At 39.1% G+C, this 27096-nt stretch overlaps 2 protein-coding genes across 2 annotated transcripts; both read left to right on the forward strand.

The window, feature by feature from the left end:
* Positions 1-259: 259 nt before the first annotated feature.
* LOC106826863 (zinc finger protein 300-like) lies at positions 260-1678 on the forward strand (the record flags this gene model as incomplete). Its single annotated transcript, XM_070517340.1, has 1 exon — positions 260-1678. A coding segment is annotated over one exon (825 nt), but the record flags the coding sequence as incomplete, so codon positions are not given.
* A 13065-nt stretch (positions 1679-14743) lies between these two features.
* LOC106838507 (zinc finger protein 300) lies at positions 14744-23736 on the forward strand. The gene is made up of 4 exons (XM_070517189.1): positions 14744-14902; positions 19819-19945; positions 20177-20303; positions 21431-23736. Exons 1-4 carry the CDS (start codon positions 14888-14890, stop codon positions 22977-22979), a joined length of 1818 nt encoding a protein of 605 aa, XP_070373290.1. The 5' UTR covers positions 14744-14887; the 3' UTR covers positions 22980-23736.
* The last annotated feature ends 3360 nt before the right edge of the window (positions 23737-27096 follow it).

Genomic DNA, 27096 nt, shown 5'->3' on the forward strand with positions numbered 1-27096 from the left:
GAAAAAACACTGATGAGAATTTTGCATGTGGGAGAACACCTAATTTTTCCTATTGTAAGCATGAAAAACTTCATAATGGAATGAAACACTGTGAAGATAATCAATGTGGAAAGATTATCAGCAATAAACAGTCTCTTATTCAATATGTGAATGGGGAAAAGACCTGTATATGTATTGAATGTGGAAAATCTTTTCTCAAAAAGTCACAGCTCATTATACGTCAATGAATTCATACTGGAAAGAAACCAGATGATTGTGGTGCGTGTGGGAAAGCCTTCAGCTCATTGTACATCAGAGAACTCATACTGGGGAGAAACCTTATGAATGCTCTGAATGTGGAAAAGCCTTCTCTCAAAAATCATCCCTCATTATACATCAGAGGGTTCATTCTGGGGAAAAACCATATGAGTGTAGTGAATGTGGGAAAGCCTTCTTCCTGAAATCACCTCTCATCATACATAAGAGAATTCACACTGGAGAGAAACCTTATGAATGTAATCGGTGTGGGAAGGCCTTCTCCCAGAAGTCACAGCTGATTATACATCATAGAACTCATACTGGAGAGAAGCTGTACAAATGTACTGAATATAGGAAGGCCTTCTGTGAGAAGTCCCATCTCATCATACATAAAAGAATTCACACTGGGGAGAAACCCTACAAATGTGCTCAATGTGCAGAAGCCTTCGGCAGGAAAGCAGAACTCATTACACACCTGTTAATTCATACTGGGGAGAAGCCTTATGAATGTACTGACTGTGGGAAGACCTTCTCCCGGAAGTCACAGCTCATCATCCATCAGAGAACACATACTGGAGAGAAACCCTATAAATGCAGTGAATGCGGAAAAGCCTTCTGTCAGAAATCACATCTCATTGGACATCAGAGAATTCACACAGGAGAGAAACCTTATGTATGCACTGAATGTGGGAAAGCCTTCTCTCAGAAGTCCCACCTCCCAGGACATCAGCGAATTCATACAGGAGAGAAACCTTACATATGTGCTGAATGTGGAAAAAAAGCCTTTTCTCAGAAGTCAGACCTTGTTGTACATCAGAGAATTCATACTGGGGGGAAGCCCTATTGATGTGCTGTATGTGAAAAGCCTTCATCCAGAAGTTACCACCATACATCAGAGAATTCATACAGTGGTAAAATCATAGGAATGGACTGAGCACAGAAAAGCCTACAGTATCTGTTCCAGCCTTAATAAATACCACAAACCCCATAGATTTGATGAGTTTTGAGACATCTTTGTTGATAAAATTTTACAAGTGAAATCAAGTTTAATGTAGTTAATTTTTTATGAAAGATAATACAAAAGCCTTAATTATATAAATGATAGGCATTTTCACTATGGCAGTAAAACTTTTAATATTGTGAGCTGAATGGTGAGTATAACAGAACAACTTACATCTATAGACTACTTTGAAGTTACATGTTTCTCACTATACTACATAAGAAGAATCAGACGTAGTAATGTTGTTAATGTTAGCCTAGCATAATTGTGGCCATGCAGCAAATCCCCATAAAGCACATGAAGAAAGTTTGAGGCAAAAAATGCCAAGACCTAGAAACTGTACTTGGAGGAAGGGAGTGGAGTATCACCCCTAAAGTTATATGTAAAACTCTTATTGTAGAAAAATGGAAAGATGAGTTAAGTCTAATAAATGTGGTCTTTTTGTGTTTTTCCATTTCAAGAATATAAGTTGGGGGCTGGCCTGGTGGTGTAGCAGTTAAGTTCGTACATTCTGCTTTGGTGGCCCAATGTTCGCTGGTTCAGATCTTGGGTGTAGACATATCACTACTTGGCAAGCCATGCTGTGGTAGGCATCCCACATATAAAGTAGAGCAAGATGGGCACGGATATTAGCTCAGGGCCAATCTTCCTCCAAAAAATACATATATAAGTTGATCTGATTCTGTGGATGGACCCAGGGTCTTGGAATTGACACTTCTTGCTCATTTCTCCCTTTTACCCTGCCCCTCTAGGAGCTTGATGTGGAGGAAAGGCATTGGTTTTAAACCCAGGTCGTCATAGGTTTTTAACCCTTGTTCCATTACTCACAGGTTGCATGACTTCAGGGAAGCCTTTTTTAACCCTCAGTGTTCCTTCCCTCATCTGTAGGTGAAATCCTGGCAGACAGCACATTTTTAGCTAATATTTGTCCCCTTTATCTTCCCTCTGTTTTCTTGCCATAGGTTGCTAATACTAACGTGTACATGTTTAAACTTATTTGCACTCCAGACACTCTCCTGATTTCCTGTCCTCTCCTCTGTCCATTTCATTGCCCTTGTGTCTGGCGGCCTAGCTCTTGCTATGTTAAGGAGACTTCAGTTACTTTTCGTTTATTTTATTTTGCAAACACATAAATTATGGTGCTTGCACATAAAGACCCTGTGTGATACCTCTGCAGCTCTTGTTTGTCCTGCTCCCTGAAGCACCAACTCTTTTTCATGAGAATTGAGTGACCCTCGGAGAAAAACCCTTAGAGAGTAGAGAAGACATGCCCCGATAGCTTACACAGGCAAGTATAATGTCAGGACATAAAAACCTCACCTGTTAACTCTAAAATGCTAATGTGTTCTTTGTTGTGGCCCTAACTCTTGTCCCATGAGAATCTTCCGGTAAACACCCCTGATGGGGAGAGGGCACATGTGGCAGGGATGTAGTGACATGTATGGCTAAATATGGTGTCTGCGTGTAAAGTTTCTACCTGATTCCTCCACATTTCCTGTCTGGCTGACCCTTTCTCTGCAGGTCTCCAGTGTTTACTCTGAGAAGTAAGACTGCATGAGAACGTCTGCAGAGGAGATGGCACACCACAAAAAGATGTGCAAACCTGTATGAGAACATTCTTTCTGTCGTTGTGAACAGTGGTATCAGATATAACTGGCCATTTGCAGCTGGGAAATGAAACTTTCAGGCATGTCCCATGGAGTGATCTGCTTTGAGGGGTCTTGATGGAAGGGGGCCCCCAATGGCCCTCATGGAGGTGTGGGAAGTCAAGTTCTCATATTAGGAACATACAGAAATCTTGCAAGGAGGAAATGATAATACAGTGACAGTTACAGAAATTAAGGAAAATAAAGACTCCAGAGTTCCTATTTACAGGCCTTCCACTTTGCCCTTTTAGCTTCCAGAGAACCTCATTAATCTGATCATGATATATACTATGTATTGCTATAAAATATAGCAAAGCTTAACACATTGGTAAAGTATGGAAAATTTTCCCTTTGAGGTCTGGAAAAAAGACAATGTCTACTTTCCCCAGATTTATTCAACATGGTTGGAGGACCCAGTCAGGGAAATCAGGCAAGAAAAAAAATGGTATAATGGTTGGAAAGCAACAAACAAAACATTTGCAGGTTATAAAATTATATGTGTAGAGAATAAAAATATATAGATTATTAGAAGTAGGAAGTTTAGCAAGGTTTGTGTATGTAAAGTATTTTAAAAAATAAAGTTTCTATATGCTAGCAATAGATATAAAATGAAAATTTAAAGATGTCAATTACAGTGGCATGAAAAATACCACATGCCTAGAAATATGTGTATTTGCAGTACTATGCTGATCAGAAGTGGCAAGAGTGGGCATCCTTTTGTTGTTCCTGATTTTAGAGAAAAAGCTTTTAGCTTTTCACCATTTATAAGGATGTTAACTATGAACATGTCATATATGGCCTTTATTATGTGGAGGGACATTTCTTCTGTACCTAATTTGTTGAGGGTTTTTATAATGAAAGGATGTTGAATTTTGTCACATGCTTTTCTGCATGTATTGAGATGATCACATGATTTTTTTGTCCTTCATTCTGTTAATGTGGTCTATCACATTTATTGATTTGTGTATCTTGTTACATCCTTACATCCCAAGTCTAAATCCCAGTTGGTCATGGTGTATGGCCCTTTTAATGTGCTGTTAAATTCTGTTTGTTAGTATTTTGTTGAGGATTTTTGCATCTATATTCATCAAGGGTATTGGCTTATAGTTTTCTTGTAATGTCCTTATCTGGTTTTGGTGTCCGCATAATGTTGGCCTCATAAATTTTGAGAGTGTTCCCTCCTTCAAGTTTTTGGAAGAGTTTAAGAAGAGTTGTTAATTCTTCTTTAAATGTTTGGTAGAATTCACCAATGAAACCACGTGGTCCTGGGTTTTTCTTTTTGGTAGGTTTTTAAAAAATTATTTTATTGAGGTCATAATAGTTTATAACATTGTGAAATTTCAGTTGTACGTTATTCCTTGTCAGTCACCATATAAATGTGCCCCTTTACGTCTTATGCCCACCCCCTAACCTCCATCCCCTCTGGTGACCACTAATCTGTTCTCTTTGTCCATGTGTTAGTTTATCTTCCACATATAAGTGAAATTACACAGTGTTTGTCTTTCTCTGTCTGGCTTATTTTCCTTAACGTAATACCCTCAAGGTCCATCCATGTGGTTACAAATGAGACGATTTTGTCCTTTTTTTGGCTGAGTGGTATTCCATTGTATATATCACCACAGCTTCTTTATCCAATCATCAGTTGATGGGCACTTGGGTTGCTTCCATTTTTTGGCTATTGTGAATAATGCTGCAATGAATATAGGGGTGTGTAAGACTTTGAATTGTTGATTTCAAGTTCTTTGGGTAAATACACAGTAGTGGGATAGCTGGGTTGTATTGTATTTCTATTTTTAATTTTTTGAGAAATCTCCATACTTTTCCCTAGTGGCTGCACCAGTTTGCATTCCCGCCAGCAGTGTATGAAGGTTCCCTTATCTCTATATTCTCTCCAACATTTGTTAACTTTTGTCTTGGTGATTATAGCTTCTAACAGGTGTAAGGTGATATCTCAGTGTGGTTTTGATTTGCATTTCCCTGATGACTAGTGATGTTGAACATCTTTTCATGTGCCAATTGGCCATTGGTATATCTCCTTTGGAAAAATGTCTGTTCATATCCTCTGCCCATTTTTTATTGTTTTTTGTTGTTGTTGAGTTGTGTGAGTTCTTTATATATTTTGAAGATTAACCCCTTGTCAGATATATGATTTGCAAATATTTTCTCCTAGTTGGTGGGTTGTCTTTTCGTTTGTTCCTGGTTTCCTTTGCCTTGCAGAAGCTCTTTAGTCTGATGAAGTCTCACTTGTTTATTTTTCTTTTGTTTTCCTTGCCTGAGCAGACATGGTATTCAAAAAGATCCTTTTGAGACCAACATCAAAGAGTGTACTGCCTATATTTATTCTAAGAGTTTCATGGTTTCAGGTCTTACCTTCAAGTCTTTTATCCATTTTGAGTTAATTTTTGTGTATGGTGAAAGATAATGCATTACTTTCATATTTTTGCATGTGGCTGTCCAGTTTTCCCAGCACCATTTGTTGAAGATACTTTCCTTTCTCCGTTGTATGTCCTTAGCTCCTTTGTCGAAGATTAGCTGTCTGTAGATGTGCTGTTTTATTTCTGGGCTTTCAATTCTGTTCCATTGATCTGTGTGCCTGTTTTTGTACCAGTACCATGCTGTTTTGATTACTATAGCTTTGTAGTATATTTTGAAGTCAGGGATTGTGATGCCTCCAGCTTTCTTTTTTTTCTCAGGATTGCTTTAGCTATTTAGGGTCTATTAGTTGCCCCATATGAATTTTAGGATTTTTTGTTCTATTTCTGTGAAGAATGTCATTGGGATTCTGATTGGGATTGCATTGAATCTGTAGATTGCTTTAGGTAGTATGGACATTTTACCTATATTTATTCTTCCAATCCATGTACGTGGAATATCTTTCCATTTCTTTACATCATCATTGATTTCTTTCAATTGCGTCTTATAGTTTTCATTGTATAGATCTTTCACCTCATTGGTTAAATCTGTTCCTAGATATTTTATTCTTTTTTTTTGCAATTGTAAATGAGATTGTATTCTTGAGTTCTGTTAATATGTTATTAGAGTATAGAAATGCAACTGATTTTTGTAAGTTGATTTTGTACCCTGCAACTTTGCTGTAGTTGTCGATTATTTGTAACAGTTTTCTGATGGATTCTTTAGGGTTTTCTAAATATAAAGTCATGTCATCTGCAAACAGCAGAAGTTTCACTTCTTCATTGCCTATTTGGATTTCTTTTATTTCTTTTTCTTGCCTAATTGCCCTAGCCAAAACCTCTGGTACTATGTCGAATAAGAGTGGCAAGAGTGGGCATCCTTGTTTTGTGCCTGTTCTGAGAGGAATGGCTTTCAGTTTTTCCCCATTGAGTATGATGTTGGCTGTGGGTTTGTCATATATGACCTTTATTATACTGAGGTGCTTTCTTTCTATACCCATTTTATTGAGACTTTTTTAAAATCATAAATGGATGTTGGATCTTATCAAATGCTTTCTCAGCATCTATTGAGATGATCATGTGGTTTTTATTCCTCATTTTGTTAATGTGGTGTATCACATTGAGGTGTGGATGTTGCACCATCCCTGTTTCCCTGATATAAATCTCACTTGATCATGGTGTGTGATCCTTTTGATGTATTGCTGTATTCAGTTGCCAGTATTTTGTTGAGGATTTTTGCATCTATATTCATTAGCAATCTTGGCCTGTAATTTTGCTTCTTTGTGTTGTCCTTGTCTGGCTTTGGGGTCAGTCTGATGTTGGCCTCAGAAAATGTGTTTGGAAGTGTTCTGTCTTCTTCAACTTTCTGGAAGTGTTTGAATTTTCTTTGAATGTTTGGTAGAGTTTTCCAAAGAAGAAATCTGGCCCTGGAATTTTATTTTTTTGGAGGTTTTTGATTATTCTTTCAATCTCTTTCCTTGTGACTGGTCTATTCAGATTCTCTATTTCTTCTTGATTAAGTTTTGGGAGGTTGTATGAGTCTAAGAATTTATCCATTTCTTCTAGATTGTCCAATTTGTTAGCAGATAGTTTTTCATAGTATGCTCTTATAATCTTTTGTATTTCTGTGATATCTGTTGTAATTTTTCCTCTTAAATATGCTAAGTTTGAAACCATATTATAAAATTTAATTTTGTTTTATAATTATGTAAACTTTTTCAGGTTCCAAAGTCATATCCACAGAATGATGTACATTCAAGGAAGATTATGTACTATCTTTGTCCCCTCTATCTTACTTCCTTCTTCCCCGTGGTGGGAAGTGTCTAAAATGGCCACCAGTGAGTCCCACCTCATGGTATTCATGGCCTTTGTAATACCCTCCATATGAGTAAGTAGCTTATAATCAATAGAATGTGGCAACGTTGAGGGGATGCCATTTTGGTGATTAGGTTATAAAAGATTGTGACTTCCATCTTACTTACAGACTCTTTCTTCTGCCTCATTAAATAAGCAAGTTGCAAGTTGGAGAGTCCTGCATGGCAAGGTACTGTGGGTGGCTTCCATCCAACAGCCAGCAAGGACATAAATGCCCTTAGTCCAACAATCCTTAAGGTGTTGAATTCTGTCAGCAATCATGTAATTGAGCTTGGAAGTGGATCTTTCCCCAGTCAAGCCTTCAGATGAGATCCCAGCCTGGGCTAGTACCTTGATGGTAGATTTGTGGGAGACCCTGAAGCAGGTGACCCAGATAATATATGTCCAGATTCCTGACCCACAGAAACTGTGGGACAATAAATGTGTGTTGCTTTAAGCCACTAAGTTTTGAGATAAGTTGCTACATTTCAATAGATAAGTACTCTTTATAGATAATACTTCATTTGATCATTTATTCTTCCATTATTTGCTTTTTATTTTTAAGGTAAACATATAAACACTTATCTTCATTATTCACAGATTCCGTAACTGCAAGTTCACCTATTTGCTAAAATTTGGTTGTAACCCCAAAATCAATACTCATGGTGCTTTTGCAGTCATTAGCAGACATGCACAGAGCAGTGAAAATTTTGAGTTGCCCCATGCACACATTTCCAGCTGAGGTTGAACAAGGGGATGCTCTCTCTCTTGTTCCAGCCCTCAAACAGAGATGGCCAGGGCATGGAGGCAGTAGGGGTAGTGCATTGTTGCACAAGACACTTCAGTTCTGCAGCCAGTTGGATGGCATTTGAATCCAACTCTGGCACCTGTTAGTGGAGTGACCTCAGGTAAGTCACTTAATGCTTCTGAACCTCATTTTCTCTTTTGTAAAACAAAGAAAATAGACTCTACCAGGATAAGTTGATTTTAAGATTATAATCTTAATTACACAAAGTTGTAAAATTCACAAAGTTGTAATTTAAGATTATAATCTATTGATATGCATGCATTATGTATATCTATACATATATACATACATATATGTATACATGTATATATGTGTATAAGTGTGTGTGTGTATATTTATGTATTTCTCTAGGAGCAATGTTCATTATTCACTAATTCTGTGTTTGCAGCAACTTTATAGAACATACCTACCATGAATAATGAGAATTGACTGCATATATTCATTCATTTTCACATTTTAAAAAACTAAAGGGTAATAACACACTATTTTCATTTTTTTACATAACATCATATCCTGAAGTTCACTCCTTATTAGTACGTAAAGATATTTTGCTCTGTCTCTTTCCTACAGCTGAATAGTACTGTTTTGTGTGTATACCATAATTTATACAACCAGACCTCTGTTGGTAGATCTTTGGCTTGACTGCGGCCTGTTGGTATTAAAAATAGTACTGCAATGAATAACCTTCTGACCTTATTTTTTTTGTCTTTTTTTGCCAGTGTATCTTAGGGATGCATTCCTGGAAATGGGGTTTCTAGATCAAAGGGGAAAAGCTATGTAGTGTTGCGGTTGTAGAGAGATATCCACATATTCTTTGATAATCCTCCCCTTCAGAGGTGGAGCTCTGTTCCCATTCCTTTGATACTGGGCAGGCCTTTATGACTCACTTTTAGCAAACAGAACACAGAAGAAGTAAGGACATACCACTTCCAGTTTAGGTCATAAAAAGACATGGCTTCTGTCTTGTGTGTGCTCTCTTGCTCTCTTTCTCCACTGACTCACTTCATCTTGGTAGAAGCCAGGCTGCAGGAGAGGGAAGGCCACTGCCATGTTGTGAGGATAATCAAGTAGTCTAAGAAAGGCCCACACAGTGGGAACTGAGCTGGGAAACTGATACTCTGAGGCTTCTTATCAGCCACTTGATTGAATCTGGAAGCATATCTTCTTCCAATGAGCCTGGAAATAACTGCAGCCCTGCCCAACAGCTTGACTGAAACCTCCTGAGAGACTAAACCTGAACCGCCCAGCTAAGCTGCTCCCAGATTCTTGACTCACAGAAACTATGAGACAATAAATGTTTATAGTTTCAAATTGCTAAATTTCAGGTAATTTGTTACACAGCAATAGATAACTGACACGTAGTTTTCCTAGCTATTGCCAAACCCTCTATATAGCTAGACCAGTTTTCTGTCCAACCAGTAATATATGAGAATTCCTGATTCCCATGGTCTTACCAACACCATATGTTTCCAAACTTAGAATACTTTTTCTTTTTACAAGCTAATGGATGAGAAATAGTATCTTAATGCAGATTTAATTTTTATTTCTTTCATTATGAGGGAGTTCTCCTCCTTCAACTTCTTTTTTAAGGAGATACTGATGAGGATTTTAGGCTAGTTAATTTTAAAACTGCAGAGGAGAAGCAGGCTCCGAGGACTGGAATTTGCTTGCTCTTTGATGAGAGATATTTGCATTTGTGAAGGAAGGGGGGATGACCTTACCTCTGGAAACTCTTAATGGGGAAGGCAAGAACTTAAGTTGTTTACTGTCTGGCAACCTCATGTAACTGATGCCCCCCCCCCCCACCAAATCCTCCTTTGTCTTTGGCTGAAGATAATATTTAAGCGGTGACTTCTGCCATTTACTCAATCCGGTTTGATTCTTATCTAAAAGTTGTGGGACCACCCAATGGCCGGACCCTGTCGGCACTGGTACCATTTTAACTTTTTTTTTGTCTTGTAAAGCGATAACTCACATACCTATGCCTTAAATTTAGCCTTACTCTCCACCCATGTTTGCAGCAGAGGCGGCAGCAGCAACATGCCAGCAGCAGCTCTGCCTGACCGTGGGTCCTGTCCCCACGCAGCAGCTCTGACTACCCATGGGTCCTGTCCCCATGCTATTCCATACTATTCTCTAAATAAAAGAGCACTACTGCCAGATCTTGAGAGTCCAAGAAATCTTTCTTTCAACTCCTCGGCTCACCGACCCCACATCAATACAACATAAGGACAGCTTCTCATCACTCTTAGCACCAAAAGCTGAAGTTTTCACAGCTCCTACAAGTCTGTCCGTGGTCTGGCCCCTTCCTAAACCTACAGTGTCCACTGGCATCACTCTGAGGATTCTGAAATAATCATCACTGTACCCTTAGTGCCTAACACAGTGGCTACACTGTCTTAGGCACAAGCCATGCAGTAAATATTCATGTAATTGCGGAAGTTTACATTGAAGTGAGTGATCACAACTGCCTAGTTCTTACCCTCTTCTTTGTCTTGACCAGCCATTAGTCATGCCTCTTTCCTCCCCACAGGCTCCTAAACTTTGGCTTGCCCACAAGTTTAAACATACACTAAAACACTAAGGATGTGCAGAACATCCTCCCTTAATAGCTTATTCCCAGAATCTAAGGACCGCAGAAACATTTCCTCTTGAAGTGCCCTTGTTTGCTGATGCGGGGTCGGTGAGCCGAGGAGTCGAAAGAAAGATTTCTTGGACTCTCAAGATCTGGCAGTAGTGCTCTTTTATTTAGAGAATAGAATAGCATGGGGACAGGACCCATGGGCAGTCAGAGCTTCTGCTGCCGCTGCTTCTGCTGCCCGCACTGGCATGGGGACAGGGCCCATGGGCAGGCAGGGCCGCTGCTGCTGCCCCCGCTGGCATGGGGACAGGACCCATGGGCAGTCAGAGCTCCTGCTGCTGCCCCGAGTTGAGGGTTAGGGCTAAATTTAAGGCATAGGTATGTGAGTCATCTCTTTACGAAGACAAAGGAAAGAACATGAAAAAAAGTTAAAATGGTATCAGTGCAGGTGGGGTCTGGTCGTTGGGTGATCCCATGACTTTTAGACAAGAATCAAATCGGATTAAGTAAAGGTCAGAAGCCACCACCCTAAATCAGTTACATGAGATTGCCAGACAGCAACCAACTTAAGTTCTTGCCTTCCCCATTAAGAGTTTCTAGGGATAAGGTCATCTCTCTTCTTCTTCCTGGTACAGAGAGGGAGGCACCTTTTACAGATAGAGATTTACCTTACAAATGTAAATGTGTCCCAACAAGGGCAAGTTCCATTCCCAAGAGCCTCCTTCCCTGTCCCAGTTTATCAAAAGCAATCAGCCCCAAACAGTCCCGATGCCAAAGAGACATATCCTGGGGTGGCCAATTTCAGGTCCCTACAAGGTCATCCCCCCTTCCTTCACAAACGCAAATGTCTCTCAAAAGGGCAAGCAAAATTCCAGTCCTTGGAGCCTGCTTCTCATGTGCAGTTTTAAAAGTAACCAGCCTAAAATCCTCATCATTTGCCACTTGCACACCCCCACCTCTTGAAAGTTCCTGCTGACCTTTCTTAGCCCTCCCTGTAAAAAGAAAAGCCTTTTTCCATTTGATTTTGAGATGCTTGCAGATTTCTGAGATTGGCGCATTCTCCCTGTTGCAATAATCTTTCTGAATAACATCTCTCCTTATCTAAGTCTGGATTTGTTTTAATTTCACATGAGAAAATAAAACTGCTAAACATAAAATTGCTGCTCATTTAATTACATAAACCAAAAATCATGGCTCCAGTGAAAACTATGATGATTCAAGATTGTATCTATTTAGGTGACAAATAGAAATGGCAAGCAATATATATTGGAGTATATGAGGAAGCCATTTGGTATAAACCTAATTCGGCCTGACTTTGTTTTTTCCGAAAGGGCCTGACTGTGGCCATTGAGCATGCATTGTATATACATTTCCTATGGCAAGAACAAAGGCCCTTGAGATAAAGGTGCAACTTCCCTCCCCCTCCCAACGTTGGCATTTCCTTAAAGATTAAGCACCTTTCCTTAGGCTAGGAACTGATTGCGGAGCTCACCTGTGACCACTCAGCTGGAGACAACAGACCTGCCATTCTGCTGTGTTCACTGAGACAGCAGACCTACCTGCTATTTCCATCAATCACTGTGCCGACAGAGCAGTCTCGCGACTATTGTAAAAGGGCCATTTCAATCGTATGTGAAACATCCTGTCTGGGGGTATATAACCACTCTGTGCACCCCACTTCCTTGGTGCCCTTTCTTCCTTCGGGAAGAAAGGCCTTGGACCACGGTCCTCAGATTTCAGCTCAGAATAAACTCACCCAAATTTTCATTTATAGATTGGGTATGGATTATTTTCGTCGACATAGGCATGTGAAACAGTTTGTTAACACACATTTTTAACAAAGTATAAAAGCTTGATGTAAGGTATAGACTTCAGTCTCCCATCTCTCTGCCTACACAGCCTCTCCTTTGCCCCCATTATTCCTGCTTTCTCCTAGTCTCTGATTTCCTTCCATCATCCCTCTCTCTGTGCCGGTCTTTCATTCCTGTCTCTCAATTTTTCCTTTTTCCTTCAGTCGGCCTTCGTCACTTATGACTGTAGTAGTACTTTCCCCTAGAGAACTCTTTACAGTCATTTTTAGCATAAAGTTCATTATTACTCTGTATTCCTTTTCTCCGCCCCTCCTGAACTCTCCCATCACTTTAGCCCCTCTTTCCCTTAGTGGAACCGCCCGGGGAGGACTGTACCATTCCGCTTTTTCACCCCCTCAGCAAGTAGAATCTCCCGGCATAGGACTGTGCCATTTACAAACACGTTTAAGTAGAGTCGTGGATAAGAATATTTTACCATTCCAAATTCTTCCTATTTCACTTAATGCAGTCCTCTAATAGAGGACGTATTACTCAAACGTCTTCTCCAATCTTGTGAAAGTTCTCTGCAAAAGTGGGCACCTTACTGGTTTATATACTCCTTCTTTCCGTCATCTTCTTCCCCCTCCCCTCCTCCTCCCTGCTGCGGTGGTACAGCCCAACCTCAGGCTTGGATTAAACGGAATTCTTCCGCCCGTACGGAACTGATCCGGCTCTCAAGATGGCGGCTCCCGTCAGGCTCGGTGCAGGGGGCGGCCATGCTCCTCCTGAACAAAGCCGCCGAGGATGCGGAGCGGGCGAAACCGCCTGGTGCGGAACCGCGCAGGCTCGGAGCCCCGCGTTTTGCTCATCCAGGCAGGAAGCGGGAGAGTCCGCCGGTATGGATGCGACGGCCGTCCCAAGTTAAGCCGTGATGTGCCTTGCGGGACCGGATAACTGCGCCGCAGGTCAGAAACCGGATATGTGCAGCATGAGTGAGTCTGTTGGATTGGAATGGGAAGGGAGGGGTCCGTGAGGGTCCGTGATTGGGGGTTTATGAGGTCGCTGGTGGGGGAGGTTTGTGGTATTAGTGTTGGGTTTATTTGGGAGTCAGGGATGGAGTGAGCTATGAGATTAGTAATTGGGGAATCAGGTGTCAGTGATGGAGTTGTCTGTGGGAGCAGAAATGGCGGGTAGGGGGACTGACTGGTGGGGATGATTGGGGTCAGTGATTTAGGAGCCCCTGGGGAAGCAGTGATCGGCGAGGGGCCTGTGGACTAAATGACCGGGGCCTCCGCGTGGTGGTCCCTGGTGTGATGGGCATGAGGGAGTTCTGTGGGGTTCGTGATTGCCAGGCACGAGGACTCAGAGATTGGAGGGAGCACTGATGGGATCAGGGCGTCATTACAATCAGCCCAAATTTTCCCAATTTGCTGGGAAAGGCTTTTATATACATTAAACTTTACACAGACCAGAGGCAAACGTTGAGTTCTTGAAGGTCAAATCCCTTCTCCAGCCACCATTGTGCCCTTAGCCTGATGCCCCCCAAAGAAATGGTCACTTTAAAACAAGACCAAACAAATCGAAAAGGATAGGATTATTATGAAAAGTGTGACTTTAGTCCTACCTCTTTCTAAGTGAATTGAAATAATTTTATGTTTTATTCAAGAAACATTTACTGAGCACCTGCTGGGTGCCCACAGATGAGTAAGATGATTTCTTCTGATTGTTTCCTTCGGGATCTGCTTTGACAAAACCTGGAATATCCCGTGTAAAACAGTCTCCCTGTGAAGGGAGCGCTCACTTCCTCTGAACCCGGACAGCCTTGTCTGCCTGACTCCTCCTGGAACTGAGGAAAATTTACCGGGTATGTACCTTCATGCATTGCACTGTCTTCCCTTGAATCAGGGCTTCTAACCTGTCACCATTTTTAGATGCAGACAAGTGCACTATCGAAAATCAGCAATAAGAATTTGAACAGAAAACATCTTAAAATTTAACATTTTGGTCCATAAATACTGATTGGCAGGAGAGTTTGCTGAGTTGAGGGAAAATATGAGAGAGCTCTTGGGAGATGATTAGAGTTCAGCTGGTTGTTTCTGGGGAATAAGGGAATACATTCCTCAGTTTTCCATTTGGTCATTGCCATTCTTATTGCCGGGGAACTCTGTCTGCAGTTGAATCTTGTATGTATCTATCCATGTTTACTGCCTTATGAAAACATTCTACATAGAATTGCTGGTTCATAGAGGAAAAATAAGTTGCTAGTAAATCAGCATGACACATGTCTTCACATCTATACAATTCAAAAACTTTGTCCAAGTTCTGTGTGATCATAGTATAGTCACGAGAGGACTTCCTTCACATAGTGCTTGCTGACCCTTCTGGAAGGACTGAGCAACCTTCTCCCACAGGCTGGCCCGTGATCTACCTGACTTCTGGTGGTCCTTGTTTCCAGGCTGGTGAATGTGGAAGCTGCCATCTGGGTCTGGTCTGTGAAAATGTCCTTCTGATCACCAGTTTGGCCTTTTTAGGCATCTGCCCTTTTAGAAAAGAGCAGAAAATGATGAAGTCCCAGGTGAGTTGCTTTTATTTTTAATATTTAATTTTTAAAATTTTCTCTACAAATGGAGAAGTGCAAATAGCTAAAATTTGGATTAGGGAAAAGGTAGCCGAAATAAAGATCAAAACCTAGAAGGAGTTTCTAGGGAATATGTAGATAACCTGGCCTGAAATCATCTTTAAAAATTGCTGTACTAATTTTTCTGATCTTTCTTGCAGACATCATCAGTTACGTGATTTGCAATTCTCTAAAGAGAAAGTAGATAAATTTCCCATGGGAAAGAATTATTTCTTGCCATATGAGTCTAAAACAGACATCCTTTTTGGGTCTTTCTCTAAGTGGTGGAATACACAGTGTTCTCAGTAAGCACTCCTGTGGTAAATGCAATAGATTTGTTCTAGCTGTATCATAAAATGATCTCTTTTAGAGAGAAGGTATCATAACGTCATAGCCAAACTCCTTGAACTTTATCCTTTCAGCTGCTGTCATCAAACTGTTGTCTGTGGGCCAATCCAGTTCTCCAACTGTTTTTATAAATAAAGTTTTATTGGCAGTACAGCCTTGCCATTTGTTCACTGCTGCCTATGGCTGTTTTCATGCTACAACAGCAGGGTTGGGTAAGTACAACAGAGACCATTTGGCCTGTGATGCTGAAAATATATACTTTATTGAACAAGTTTGCTGACCTCTGCTTTAGAGGACCAAATTGATTACAGAGGCTTCCTATTGTCCAGGTTTATCCACTGATAAAATCTAGATAAGATAGTTCTGGGTACATTTTCAATGGTCTTCCGAAAGATGTATTTCTCTCAAAAGGCAGTTCCTAAGTTAGACTTATCTGGCAAAGCTTTGGAGAACAAGGGTTCCTGATGCTCTGTACCCTTTGCTGTGGTTTCAGAGTTTGTAGGATTACCATCCAACTCAAGGCCAGTTCCTTCCCCACTCTTCCATTTTTAACAGTCTATATTATTTTTTTCCCCTGCCAATGTTCACTATATACATGGTATAAAAATTTTAAACTGTAAAACGATAAAAGTTTAAAAACTGAGAGAGCTTTTAATTTAAAGTTCCCTCCTCCTAAGTTTATCAGTGTTAACCGTTTTCTAATTTTCCAAGCCTTTTTGAATGTAAGTTTAACTGCGATTAAGTGTATATATGTGAAAGAAAAAAATCTGTAAGTGTCTCTTGTTTTCTTGTGCTTCTCATTTGAAAACATAATGTTACAGTAAACATTCTTTTCTGCAACTTGACTTTTCACTTTATCGTCCAGCATAGAGACTTTTGTATACATTTTGAATATCTTCCCATGCCAGTACATAGAATTCTCCTTTATCATTTTAGCAGATACATAATATTTCCCTGTGGCCTGGTTGACTGGCATTGTTTCCTCATCTTTAAAATGGAGATTATAATCCTCGTAGGGTTGTTGTGAGAATTGAATGAGTAAAAACCATGCTTAGAACGGTAACTAGGGATGGTTTGTTCTCTATTTACGTGTTAGCTGTTATTATTATAGTGGAATCTTGAAGTCAGCTTTTGCATTAGGAGTTCTTATGTATATTTTACAGTAGCACTTAACAAATGAGTTCTGTTGTGAAAAGATAAGTATTTTTCCTTGTCGGATGTCAGTGTCTTTAGGCTGTGCTGTCCAATACAGAGCCACCAGCCACATGTGGGTACTGAGCACTTGACATTGGCTAGTCTGAATTGAAATGTGTTCTAAGTGTGAAGTACATACTGGATTTTGAAGATAGAATTCCAATGACTCAGTCATAATTTTTGAAGATTGATTACATGTTAAGATGATATTTTGGATCTATTGGGATAAGTATATATTATTGAAGATAATTTTTTGAATGCAACTTCTAGGAATTTAAAATTACCTGATTTGCTTTATATTTCTGTTAGAGCTGCTTTAGAGAATGAAAATGGGTTTTTTATTAGCCCAATAAATCCAACTACCATGCTAATTAACCAATTAGATGCTTTTTCCTTCAGGAAAAGGGATTTGTATTTTCTCTACATTGTCCAGAAGTGCATTCATCATTTTCACAAATGTCTATTCTTTTTTTCTCCCTCTAACACCTACTCCCCTTCCATCACCTCTGTCTCTTCCATCCTCACAGTCACCCAAGCTGTAAAAGTTGTATATAGCTGATAAAAGTACAATATTTTTTACTGATTATGCACTTATTTTACTCAACATTAACAAAATGTATACATATTTAGTATATTGAAGTATTCAGTTATCATTAATAAAGTCAGATTGTTAGAATTACACATATTTTCTTATCAGAATGGATTTCCTCTATATTCCACATTTATTATCTTTCTCATGTTCTTTAGATCAGAAGAATGTAATTGACTAATACACAAAACTTTTTAATTAAACATGAACTTTTAATTTCTATAGTCTTCATTCCTTTTTAGCAATCATTTCTTGAGTACACAATATACGTCTCAGGCACTGGCTGGCTGTGAAATGTCTCAAAATTTAGTCACGGTTCTTTCCTGGGAAGAATACAGAGAGAAATGGGGTAAACAGATGTGGAAACCAACATTGGCACAAAAAAGCTCCATAATAGACATGGAGCAAGGAGATATAGCAGAGAAGGGGGAGCAACCAGCTTTATAAGGAAGTTGAGAAAATGCTTAAAAGTTTATCAAACTTTGGATCATGAGGGAAGTAGGGTGAGGTGGGAAACAGCATTTGTAAAAATTTCTATTTTGGACGGCTGAGAACTGAGGGAAACTAAAGTGGAGAGTGTTTGATGGAAAGTGTGACTAAGGGTGGTAATAAGCAATAAAATCTAAACGATCTTGTCAACGGGATCAGGGAGGCAGTGTGGAGTGCAGTAGTCAAGAACCCAAGCTGTCAAGTCAGAACACCTACTTTTAAATCTGAGAGTCAGTCAGTCATATTTCAGTGTGTAAGCTCTGGCAGGTAGTTCCTAAAGCACTGTAACCCTCCGTTTTCTCATATGTAAAGTGGGAAAATTAATAAGACTTGATGGTGTGAATATGACACTTGGTGTGGGATGAGAGAACCCTTAAGATTGAGATGACTGAGACGAGACTGAGTATGCAAGGAGGGGGCCAAAGGAGGCTTTTAAGCAGGGGAATGTTGAAATTTGAAACAGTATTTAATTTCTTTTTTTCTCAAAGGAATATTTGGTAATAATGGAATGTTTAGGAAAAAACCTGAGGAATAGTTTAGAATAATATTAATCACTCAGATTCCACTATTAGATGACAACTATTGTGAACATAATGCTGACATAATTAAAATAGTTTTCCCTCCAGAAACATCTTATGACTCTTCACTTACCCAAGTCTTTTATTTTAATACCATGTCAATAATTTGTTGTGATTTTTTTTGTGAATGTTTCCTGCACATTTCTTGTTAAGTCTGTTCTTCGGTATTACTATTGTAATTGTGGAATTTCATTATATTACTAGCTATGACATATATGAGAGAACTGTTAGATTTAGGAGAAGCTAAGATTATTTCCTTTAAAATGACAGGATTAGATTATGATTTTAAAGAACTCTGATGTTCTGTGATTCTCCAAATGTGGCTTTTCTCTCTCTCTTTTTTTAAGAAAATACATTTTGTCTTTTTTTTTTAAGATTTTTTTATTTTTCTCCCCAAAGCCCCCCGGTACGTAGTTGTATATTCTGTGTTGTGGGTCCTTCTAGTTGTGGCATGTGGGACACTGCCTCAGCATGGTTTGATGAGTAGTGCCGTGTCCGCGCCCAGGATTCGAACCAACGAAACACTGGGCCACCTGCAGCAGAGCACGTGAACTTTAACCACTCGGCCACGGGGCCAGCCCCACATTTTGTCTTTTTATTTATTTATTTTTTTAGGAAGCTAACATCCATGCCTATCTTCCTCTGTTTTATATGTGGGACGCCTGGCACAGCATGGCTTGATGATCAGTGCATCGGTCTGTGCCTGGGATCCGAGCTGGTTAACCCCAGGCTGCCAAAGCAAACTTAACCGCTATGCCACCTCGCCAGCCCCTCTCTCTTTTTTAATGTTGTCTTTGAAAGGCCTTTTCTGCTCTATAATTATTAATAAAAATACTCCCATGTTTTGTTTTGTTACTTTTATGGTCTTGGATATTTTTTAGAGTTTAAATTTTTGCTCCTTCCAGAATGTATGTTTTCTGTTTTCCAAGACATAAGATATAGTATATTACTTTGCTAGGACTGCTGTAACAAAGTACCACAAACAAGATGGATCAAACAACAGAAATTTATTTTCTCACAGTTCTGGAGGCTAGAAGTCAAAACTCAAGGTGTCAGCAGGGTTGGTTCCTTCTGAGGGCTGTGAGGGAGGGGCCTATTGCAGGCCTTTCTCCTTGGCTTCTAGATGACCGTCTTATCCCCATGTCTCTTCATATCATCTTTCCTCTATGTGTGTCTGCCTCTCTGTTCAGGTTTCTCCTTTTGATATGGACATCAGTCATGTTGGATTAGGGTCCTCCCTAATGGCCTCAGATAACTAATTACATCTGCAATGACCCTCTTTCCAAATAAGGTCACATTCTGAGATCTTGGGGGTTAAGACTTCAACATAGGAATTTTCAGGGATACAATTCAGCCTATAACATGGATTCAATGTTATTCTTTTCCAGTTGACCATCCAGTTGTTTCAATACTATTCATTGAATAATCTCTCTTCCTTCCAGTTATTTGATTGCTAGCCTTATCATTTATTAAATTCCTATTTGTATTAGATAGGCATTTTATGATTTACCTCTGCTATTTTGCTGATCTATTGGATTCTTCTTGCTAAAGACAGGATTTTACATTGTTTCTCCCAAATACTATGATACAAAATGAGGTGTAGGTATAGTTTTGCATAGTATAGTAGAGATGATGAGCATAATCACTTCAGATTGAACAGGAATATACTGTTGCAGGGGATAGTATCATTCAAGGATGTGGCTGTGGATTTCACCCAGGAGGAGTGGCAGCAACTGGATCCTGCCCAGAGGACCCTGTACAGGGATGTGATGCTGGAGAACTACAGCCACCTGGTCTCAATGGGTAAGGATGGCTCCCTGCGTAACTCAGACTTGTCCCATCAAGTACCTTTCCTTATCAGTTGCTATGGTTAGATGGTTCCTGCCATGTGTAGTGATCTTTATACCTTCCCAAATGGAGGTCTTTACTTTGCTGAGGGTCAGCTAGACTGCTTCTTTTTAGACCTCCTTAAACTGACCATCTTTTCTTCCTTCAGTGCAGTCAATCCCAATTCCTCTGATTTCCATTTAATAGGACATCCAGTTTCCAAACCAGATGTCATCTCCAAGTTGGAACAAGGAGAAGATCCATGGATCATAAAGAGAGACATATCAAATTGGATCTATCCAGATGAAAATCAGGCAGATGGGAGACAAGGGAAGTGAAATATCAGTTTGTTTGTTTTGTTTTTTTAATTGATTGGTGCCTGAGGCTTATGTTTCTATCCTTATTGAAATTTCTTGTTCTTTGTTCGTATGTTGAAAATTTAGTAGGTATTCAGGAAATAATCAATTAAATATTGTGGGCCTTTATAGGGGAGAGCTATTTCTTATTCATCTTCTCTCTCTCTCTATACACACACATACACACAAATATATATGTATACTCTCTCTATACATGTTTATATATATAAAATGCCTTTTATGAAAAGGCCTAATAGGCAATAGAAGGCGGATTCCTTCCAAGAACATAGAAGGTAAAACCTCCAGATATATGGCTGTACAAAATTAAATGTCAAATACAGTTACTGTTTTTAAAAGTTCAGAGAAAATTAGAGTCTAAAGAGATGCAACAGCATTTGAGAAGGCATTTTTCTGAGCATGCAGCTGTAGCTGCTTTGAAAGTTATATTAAGTGTTGATGATGCTGAAGGAGGAGGGTGAAGGCAGACTGTTGGCTGAAGAGAAAGTATATGAACAAAACCTTGTATTTAGGGAAATAGGGCTTTTCCAGGAGAGCTTTGCTAGTTTTGTTTGATAGGTATAGAAAGTATAGGGAGGAGTGGAATTCAAGCTTGGATTCCTGCTGTGAATCTAATACTGAATCCATAGTGGGATCTTGGATTTTTCTGTCGTTTGTGTTAGTTGTTAATTAGGAAAGCAGACTGAGGAGAGTTAAAGTATTTTGAGTTACAGAAGAGATGGGATAATACTAGTTAAGTAAATATATAGCAAATGGTTTATAAAATAAGTGAATTCAAAAGGTGAAAAGCATCTCTGTTCAGAAAACAGGGGAATTGGGAAGATTCTAGAGGAATGATCCAAGATTAGAGCAACCCAGGCACTTTTTTCTACCTCTTTCAGGTCTAGTTTTTCTATGAATATTTCTCTTTAACATCCTTGTCTCTTCATTCAGCTGATCATACTATATGCTGTACTGTCTTAGAAGATGACCTGTCTCCATCCCTGTTTTCTGAGTTCATCAGCTACGTTGGATCAATCATTTGTTCCATTCTTCTGCATTCTGTTAATTGTTCTTTATGACTTTTATCTTTCTTTCCTCTAGACAGGAAGAGTAACCTTGAGAACCCTGAATCATGTATTTTGGGGTCTGTTTCCTTCCATAATAAGATACTGAAAGGAGTCACAAAGGATGATTCATTGTACTCCATTTTAAAATTCTATCAAGGTGATGGCCAGCTGCAGAGATATCAAGAAAACCAAGACAAACTTTTCAGGCAAGTAACTGTCATCAACAACAAAACAATGACTATGGAGTCAGACCATAAATACAGTGCATTAGGAAAAATATTTCAAGAGTGCATAGAGCCAGATATTTCAAGACAAAGACCCCATAACTATCATGCACTAAAAAAACCCTTGAAATCTAATATTGACCTTCCTAGTTGTAATAAGGGCAATGCAAGAAAAAACCCTGATGAGAGTTTTGGATATGAAAAATCATCTAGCCATGGTGTGTCCAATTCCAGTCTTGGGAAAATTCACAATGGAGTAATACCCTGTGATGATAATCCATGTGGAAACATTTTCAGCAATAAACAGTCCCTTGTTCAACTTCCGAATGTTGAAACTAAGGAGAAAACCTGTATATGTATGACATGTGGAAAAGCTTTTGCTAAGAAGTCACAACTCATTGTACATCAACGAATTCATACTGGAAAGAAACCATATGATTGTGGTGCGTGTGGCAAAGCCTTCAGCGAGAAGTTTCATCTCGTTGTACATCAGAGAACCCATACTGGGGAGAAACCTTATGAATGTTCTGAATGTAGAAAAGCCTTCTCTCAAAAATCATCCCTCATTATACATCAGAGAGTCCACACTGGGGAAAAACCATACGAATGTAGTGCATGTGGGAAAGCCTTCTCCCAGAAATCACCCCTCATCATACATCAGAGAATTCACACTGGAGAGAAACCTTATGAATGTAGAGAGTGTGGGAAGGCCTTCTCCCAGAAGTCACAGCTGATTATACATCATAGAGCTCATACTGGAGAGAAGCCATATGAGTGTACTGAATGTGGGAAAGCCTTCTGTGAGAAGTCCCATCTCATCATACATAAAAGAATTCACACTGGGGAGAAACCCTACAAATGTGCTCAATGTGCAGAAGCCTTCAGCAGGAAAACAGAACTCATTACACACCTGTTAATTCATACTGGGGAGAAGCCTTATGAATGTACTGACTGTGGGAAGACCTTCTCCCGGAAGTCACAGCTCATCATCCATCAGAGAACACATACTGGAGAGAAACCCTATAAATGCAGTGAATGCGGAAAAGCCTTCTGTCAGAAATCACATCTCATTGGACATCAGAGAATTCACACAGGAGAAAAACCTTATGTATGCACTGAATGTGGGAAAGCCTTCTCTCAGAAGTCCCACCTCCCAGGACATCAGCGAATTCATACAGGAGAGAAACCTTACATCTGTGCTGAATGTGGAAAAGCCTTTTCCCAGAAATCAGACCTTGTTTTACATCAGAGAATTCATACTGGGGAAAGACCCTATCAGTGTGCTGTATGTGGGAAAGCCTTCATCCAGAAATCACAACTCACTGTACATCAGAGAATTCATAGCAGTGTAAAATCAGAATGAACTGAACACAGAAAAGCCTTCAATATTAGCTGAAGCCTTAATAAATACTAGAAACCTAATAAGTTTGTGAAACACATCTTTATAGATAGAATTTTACAAGAGAATTCATGTCTGTAGTGTGGTGATACCTAATTCTTTCAGTAAAGATGATGGAAAATATATAAGTGAAGGATACTTTCAACATGGCATGTAAAGCTCTTAAAGTTATGAACTGAATGGTCAGTAGAAGAAATCATTTATATAGACTATTGTCAAGTTACGTATTCCTTATTATACCATATAACAACCAGACGTTGTGAAATTGCTAATATTAGCTTGGCATAATTTTGACCATACAGTAGTTCCCTATAAAGGACATGAAGAAAGCTTGAGTAAAAAAATCAGTTCTTAGAAACTGCATTATAAGGAGGAGCTTAGCGTGACCCCTAAAGATACATGTAAAATTCTTGTACAAAGATGGAAAGATAGGCTGATCAGATTCAGTAAAAGTGATGTTTATGTGTTTTCCCATTTCAAGCATCATAAGTTGACCTGTCTCTATGGAAAGATCCTGGACCTTGAAATTGATGCTTCTTGACCAGGTCTCCCCTTTACTTGCCCTCACTGAGAATTTGGTATGGTGGAAAGACTTTGGTACTGAACCAGATGATCTTGGGTTTAATCCTGGCTCGTACAGATTGTGTGACTTCAGGCAAACCTACTTCACCTATCTGAATATTTTTACTTATTGGTAAATAAAAGTACAATGTAGAGCACATTTTCAGGTAATATTAGTTCTTTTTATCTTTCCTCTGTATCCTCCTGCAACAGGATGCTGAGACTCACGGTTAAAAGCCACATCTGCACTTGCTTTGTACTTCAGACACTCTGCTTTGACCTCCCATTCCTGTGATTGGTTCCCACTTTGATATCCCATTCCTATGACTGTTTCATTTTACCGTTTTTGACCCTCATGGCCTTGATTCTTGGTATGTTAAAGTGACATTTTATTAAACTTTCATTATTTTTTACAGACACTTATATAAACTGTGGTGATTGCACATAAGGACCCTGTCTAATGTCTCTTCACTTCTTTTCTGAACCCTGCCCTGTAGCCCCAGGTGCCTTCCTTGGGAACTGAGGACCCTTACAGAGGAAAACTCTTGGGGTGAGAAGTCTTGCTGGCCATAGATTTTAGAACTTGATATTGCTAAAATATCTCCTGCCCTCCTTCCTGTGATTTCACCTATTCCTCCGTGAGCAGCTCTAGATGAACCCTCCTGCTGGAGCTGCCCTGCAGGAGAGCATACCTGCAGGGGTGAGGGTGTCTGTGTGGATAAACATGGTTTACCCATGTTCACATAGTTCCCACTTGATTCCTTCACATTTCCTGCCCTCCAGAGCCCCTTCCTGCATGGCTGAACTGTCTACTGTGAAAAGATGGGTCCCCTCTAGGTGAGAACTTCTGGAGGGCAGAGGCCACACCTGACGGATGTGGGAACCTGTGTGGGCAAATTCCTGTTTTCATTATGAAGAGTGAACTGAGAACAGTGACATCAGATATTATTGACCATTCAGACCTGAGAAAGAAGGCCCAGGGGTACATCTTATGGATTGAGCTATTCTGAGGGTTTCTCATGGAAGATGTTACAGCTGGCCCTTAGGAAAGCACGAGAAGGACAAGAGATCATACTGGGAACACAGAAATTTAGCGAAGAAGGAGTTCTGTATAGTGACAGCTGTGAAACTGGTGCAGATATAACAAAGATTCACAGTTCCCACCTTACAGGCCTCCCAAATGGTCCTTCCACTGTTGCAGCCCCCAGGCAACCTAACTGATCTGATCATGGGTTTCTATAAAAATCCCTCTTCAAATATAGCACTTGCTTAACAGTTCATCACTTTTTTGCATTTTACTAGAGGAGCTAACTAGTGCAATGAGGAAAGAAAAAAATAATAGGCATAAGGATTAGAAAGGAAAAAGTAAAGTGGACCCTATTTTCAGATGATATAATTGTGTATAAAGAAAAAATATATACTAAGTATTAGAAATAAAGGAGTTTAGTTACTTTATACAATTTTAATATTTAAAAACCTCATTCTACATACCAGCAAAGAGTGAAAATTTAAAGATATTTACATTGGCATCAAAAATACAACACACCTAAAATAAATCTAATCATGAAGGGCAGGACCTCTACATAGAAAATTATACATTACTGAATAAAATTAAGGGTTTAATAAATTAAGGGACTTGTCAAGTTTGTTGGATGGAAGACTCAATATTTAAGATGCCAATTTTCCCCAAAGTGATTTATATATTGTTGGGTAGATGAGGAAAGAAATTGAAATTCAAGGGAACAACCCATTCATTAATATTGAGTTAGTTCATTTTATCATTGAACAACAACAAAATACCATATGCAGACAGCCAGCAATTGGCTAAAAATTTCTAATGGATTTTTAGCTCTATTTATATGGAAGTCAGCTATAGTTGTTGTAAATCATCCTCTTGTTAGCATATAGTCAATGTTCATCAGTAGTTAAATTGAGGTTGCTCTGATGTCCTGTTATGTGTAATTCTTTATCAGGCTGACTCTGATACTCTGCTCTTCATAATTCTCTATCAGTACCTCCGATGGTTGCTCATGGCACTGTGTCTAGTACATATGATTAGTCACATCCTTCAACATTCCTCGATAAAGTTAGATCAGTTCCCCACAATATTCAATATATTCCATATCAAAACCCCAATAAGCTTTTTTTTTGACATCTCACAATTTAGTTCTAAAATTACATATGGAGATGCTAAAAGGCAAGAATAGACATGTAACTTATGAAGGGCAAATTTAGAGAATTTCCCAGACTCAGGCTTCCTATAAACCAATAGTAATTAAGCCAACGTGATATTGCACATGGGTAGTCCAATAGGCCAATGGTAAAAGAGAATCTAGAAACAAATGAATGACATATAGACATGTGAATTATGACAAAGGTGGCATTGTAGAGCAACAGAGGAAAAGTGGTATTTCAATGTTTCTGGCTCAATTATCCATATGGGTAAAACGAAAAATGAAAACTTAAAGTTACCACATACCATTCACAAAATCGATTCCACCTAAACCTGTAAGAAAGGGAAATATATATATATGTATATATATATATATATATATATATATATATATATATATATATACAGATCAGGCAAGAAAAGAGCCTGAAAATATGTAAGCATCCATCTCAATAGGTTAGAATAAAAAAACAGTGTAAATTAAACAAGAAAGTAAAAAGGAAATGATAAAAAAAAGATGAAAAATAAGGGGAGAAAATTGGGAGGAACAACAAAACAGAAACATTGTTGATTGAAAAGACTAATGCCATCAGTAATCCCATGACAGTACAGATAAAGAAGGCATGAATACTCATTATAAGCAACAAAAGGGAACAGCATCACTTCAGAAACTACAGATACTTAAAAGATATTTAAAAGATTTGAATACAACTAAATAAGTAAAAAAATCATGTCAATTCTACAATATCTAGTCGAGAAAGAAGAGGAAGGATCCTGGACATATTTTATGAGGCTAGCATTATCCAGATGCTAAAGCCACAGACATTACAAGAAAAACAATTAGTGGCCAATATTTCTCCTGAACGTAGACACAACCATCCTTAACAGGATATATTTGCAAAACAAATATAGCAATATTTTAAAAGGAAAGTACATCATGGCCAAGCAGAGGTTAAGAATGCATGATTGAGCCAGTATACAAAAACCAATTGGTGTAATTCATTGTATGAATAGCCTGAAAAGCATATGATCATTTCAGTAGATGCAGGAAAATTATTTGACAAAAATTCTGCATCCATTTAGAATAAAACCTCAGCAAACTAGGAATAAATGGCAGCTTCCTCAAATTGTTAAATGTCATCTATAGAAAATCTACAGTTATCATATTTACTGGCAAAAGACTAAATTCTTACCCAAGATTGGGAAAAAGTCAAAGATGTCTGCTCTGCTCTTCCTAGCAAACAGTGTACTGGTGATCTTAGTCAGTGTAGTAGGGAAAACACAAAAAGGGTGGTGCTGGTGGTAATGGAGCATACAGTCAGGAAAGGAAGACATAAAGTTGTCTTT

Source organism: Equus asinus, chromosome 9 (assembly GCF_041296235.1).
Source record: "Equus asinus isolate D_3611 breed Donkey chromosome 9, EquAss-T2T_v2, whole genome shotgun sequence".
Lineage (NCBI taxonomy): Eukaryota > Metazoa > Chordata > Mammalia > Perissodactyla > Equidae > Equus > Equus asinus.

Bases quoted from the DNA above. Each gene is read 5' to 3' on its own strand.
- LOC106838507 (XM_070517189.1), top strand. The intron at 19,946-20,176 runs GTAAGGATGGCT...TCCATTTAATAG, and splicing joins CAGCCACCTGGTCTCAATGG to GACATCCAGTTTCCAAACCA. The intron at 20,304-21,430 runs GTGAAATATCAG...TCCTCTAGACAG, and splicing joins GCAGATGGGAGACAAGGGAA to GAAGAGTAACCTTGAGAACC.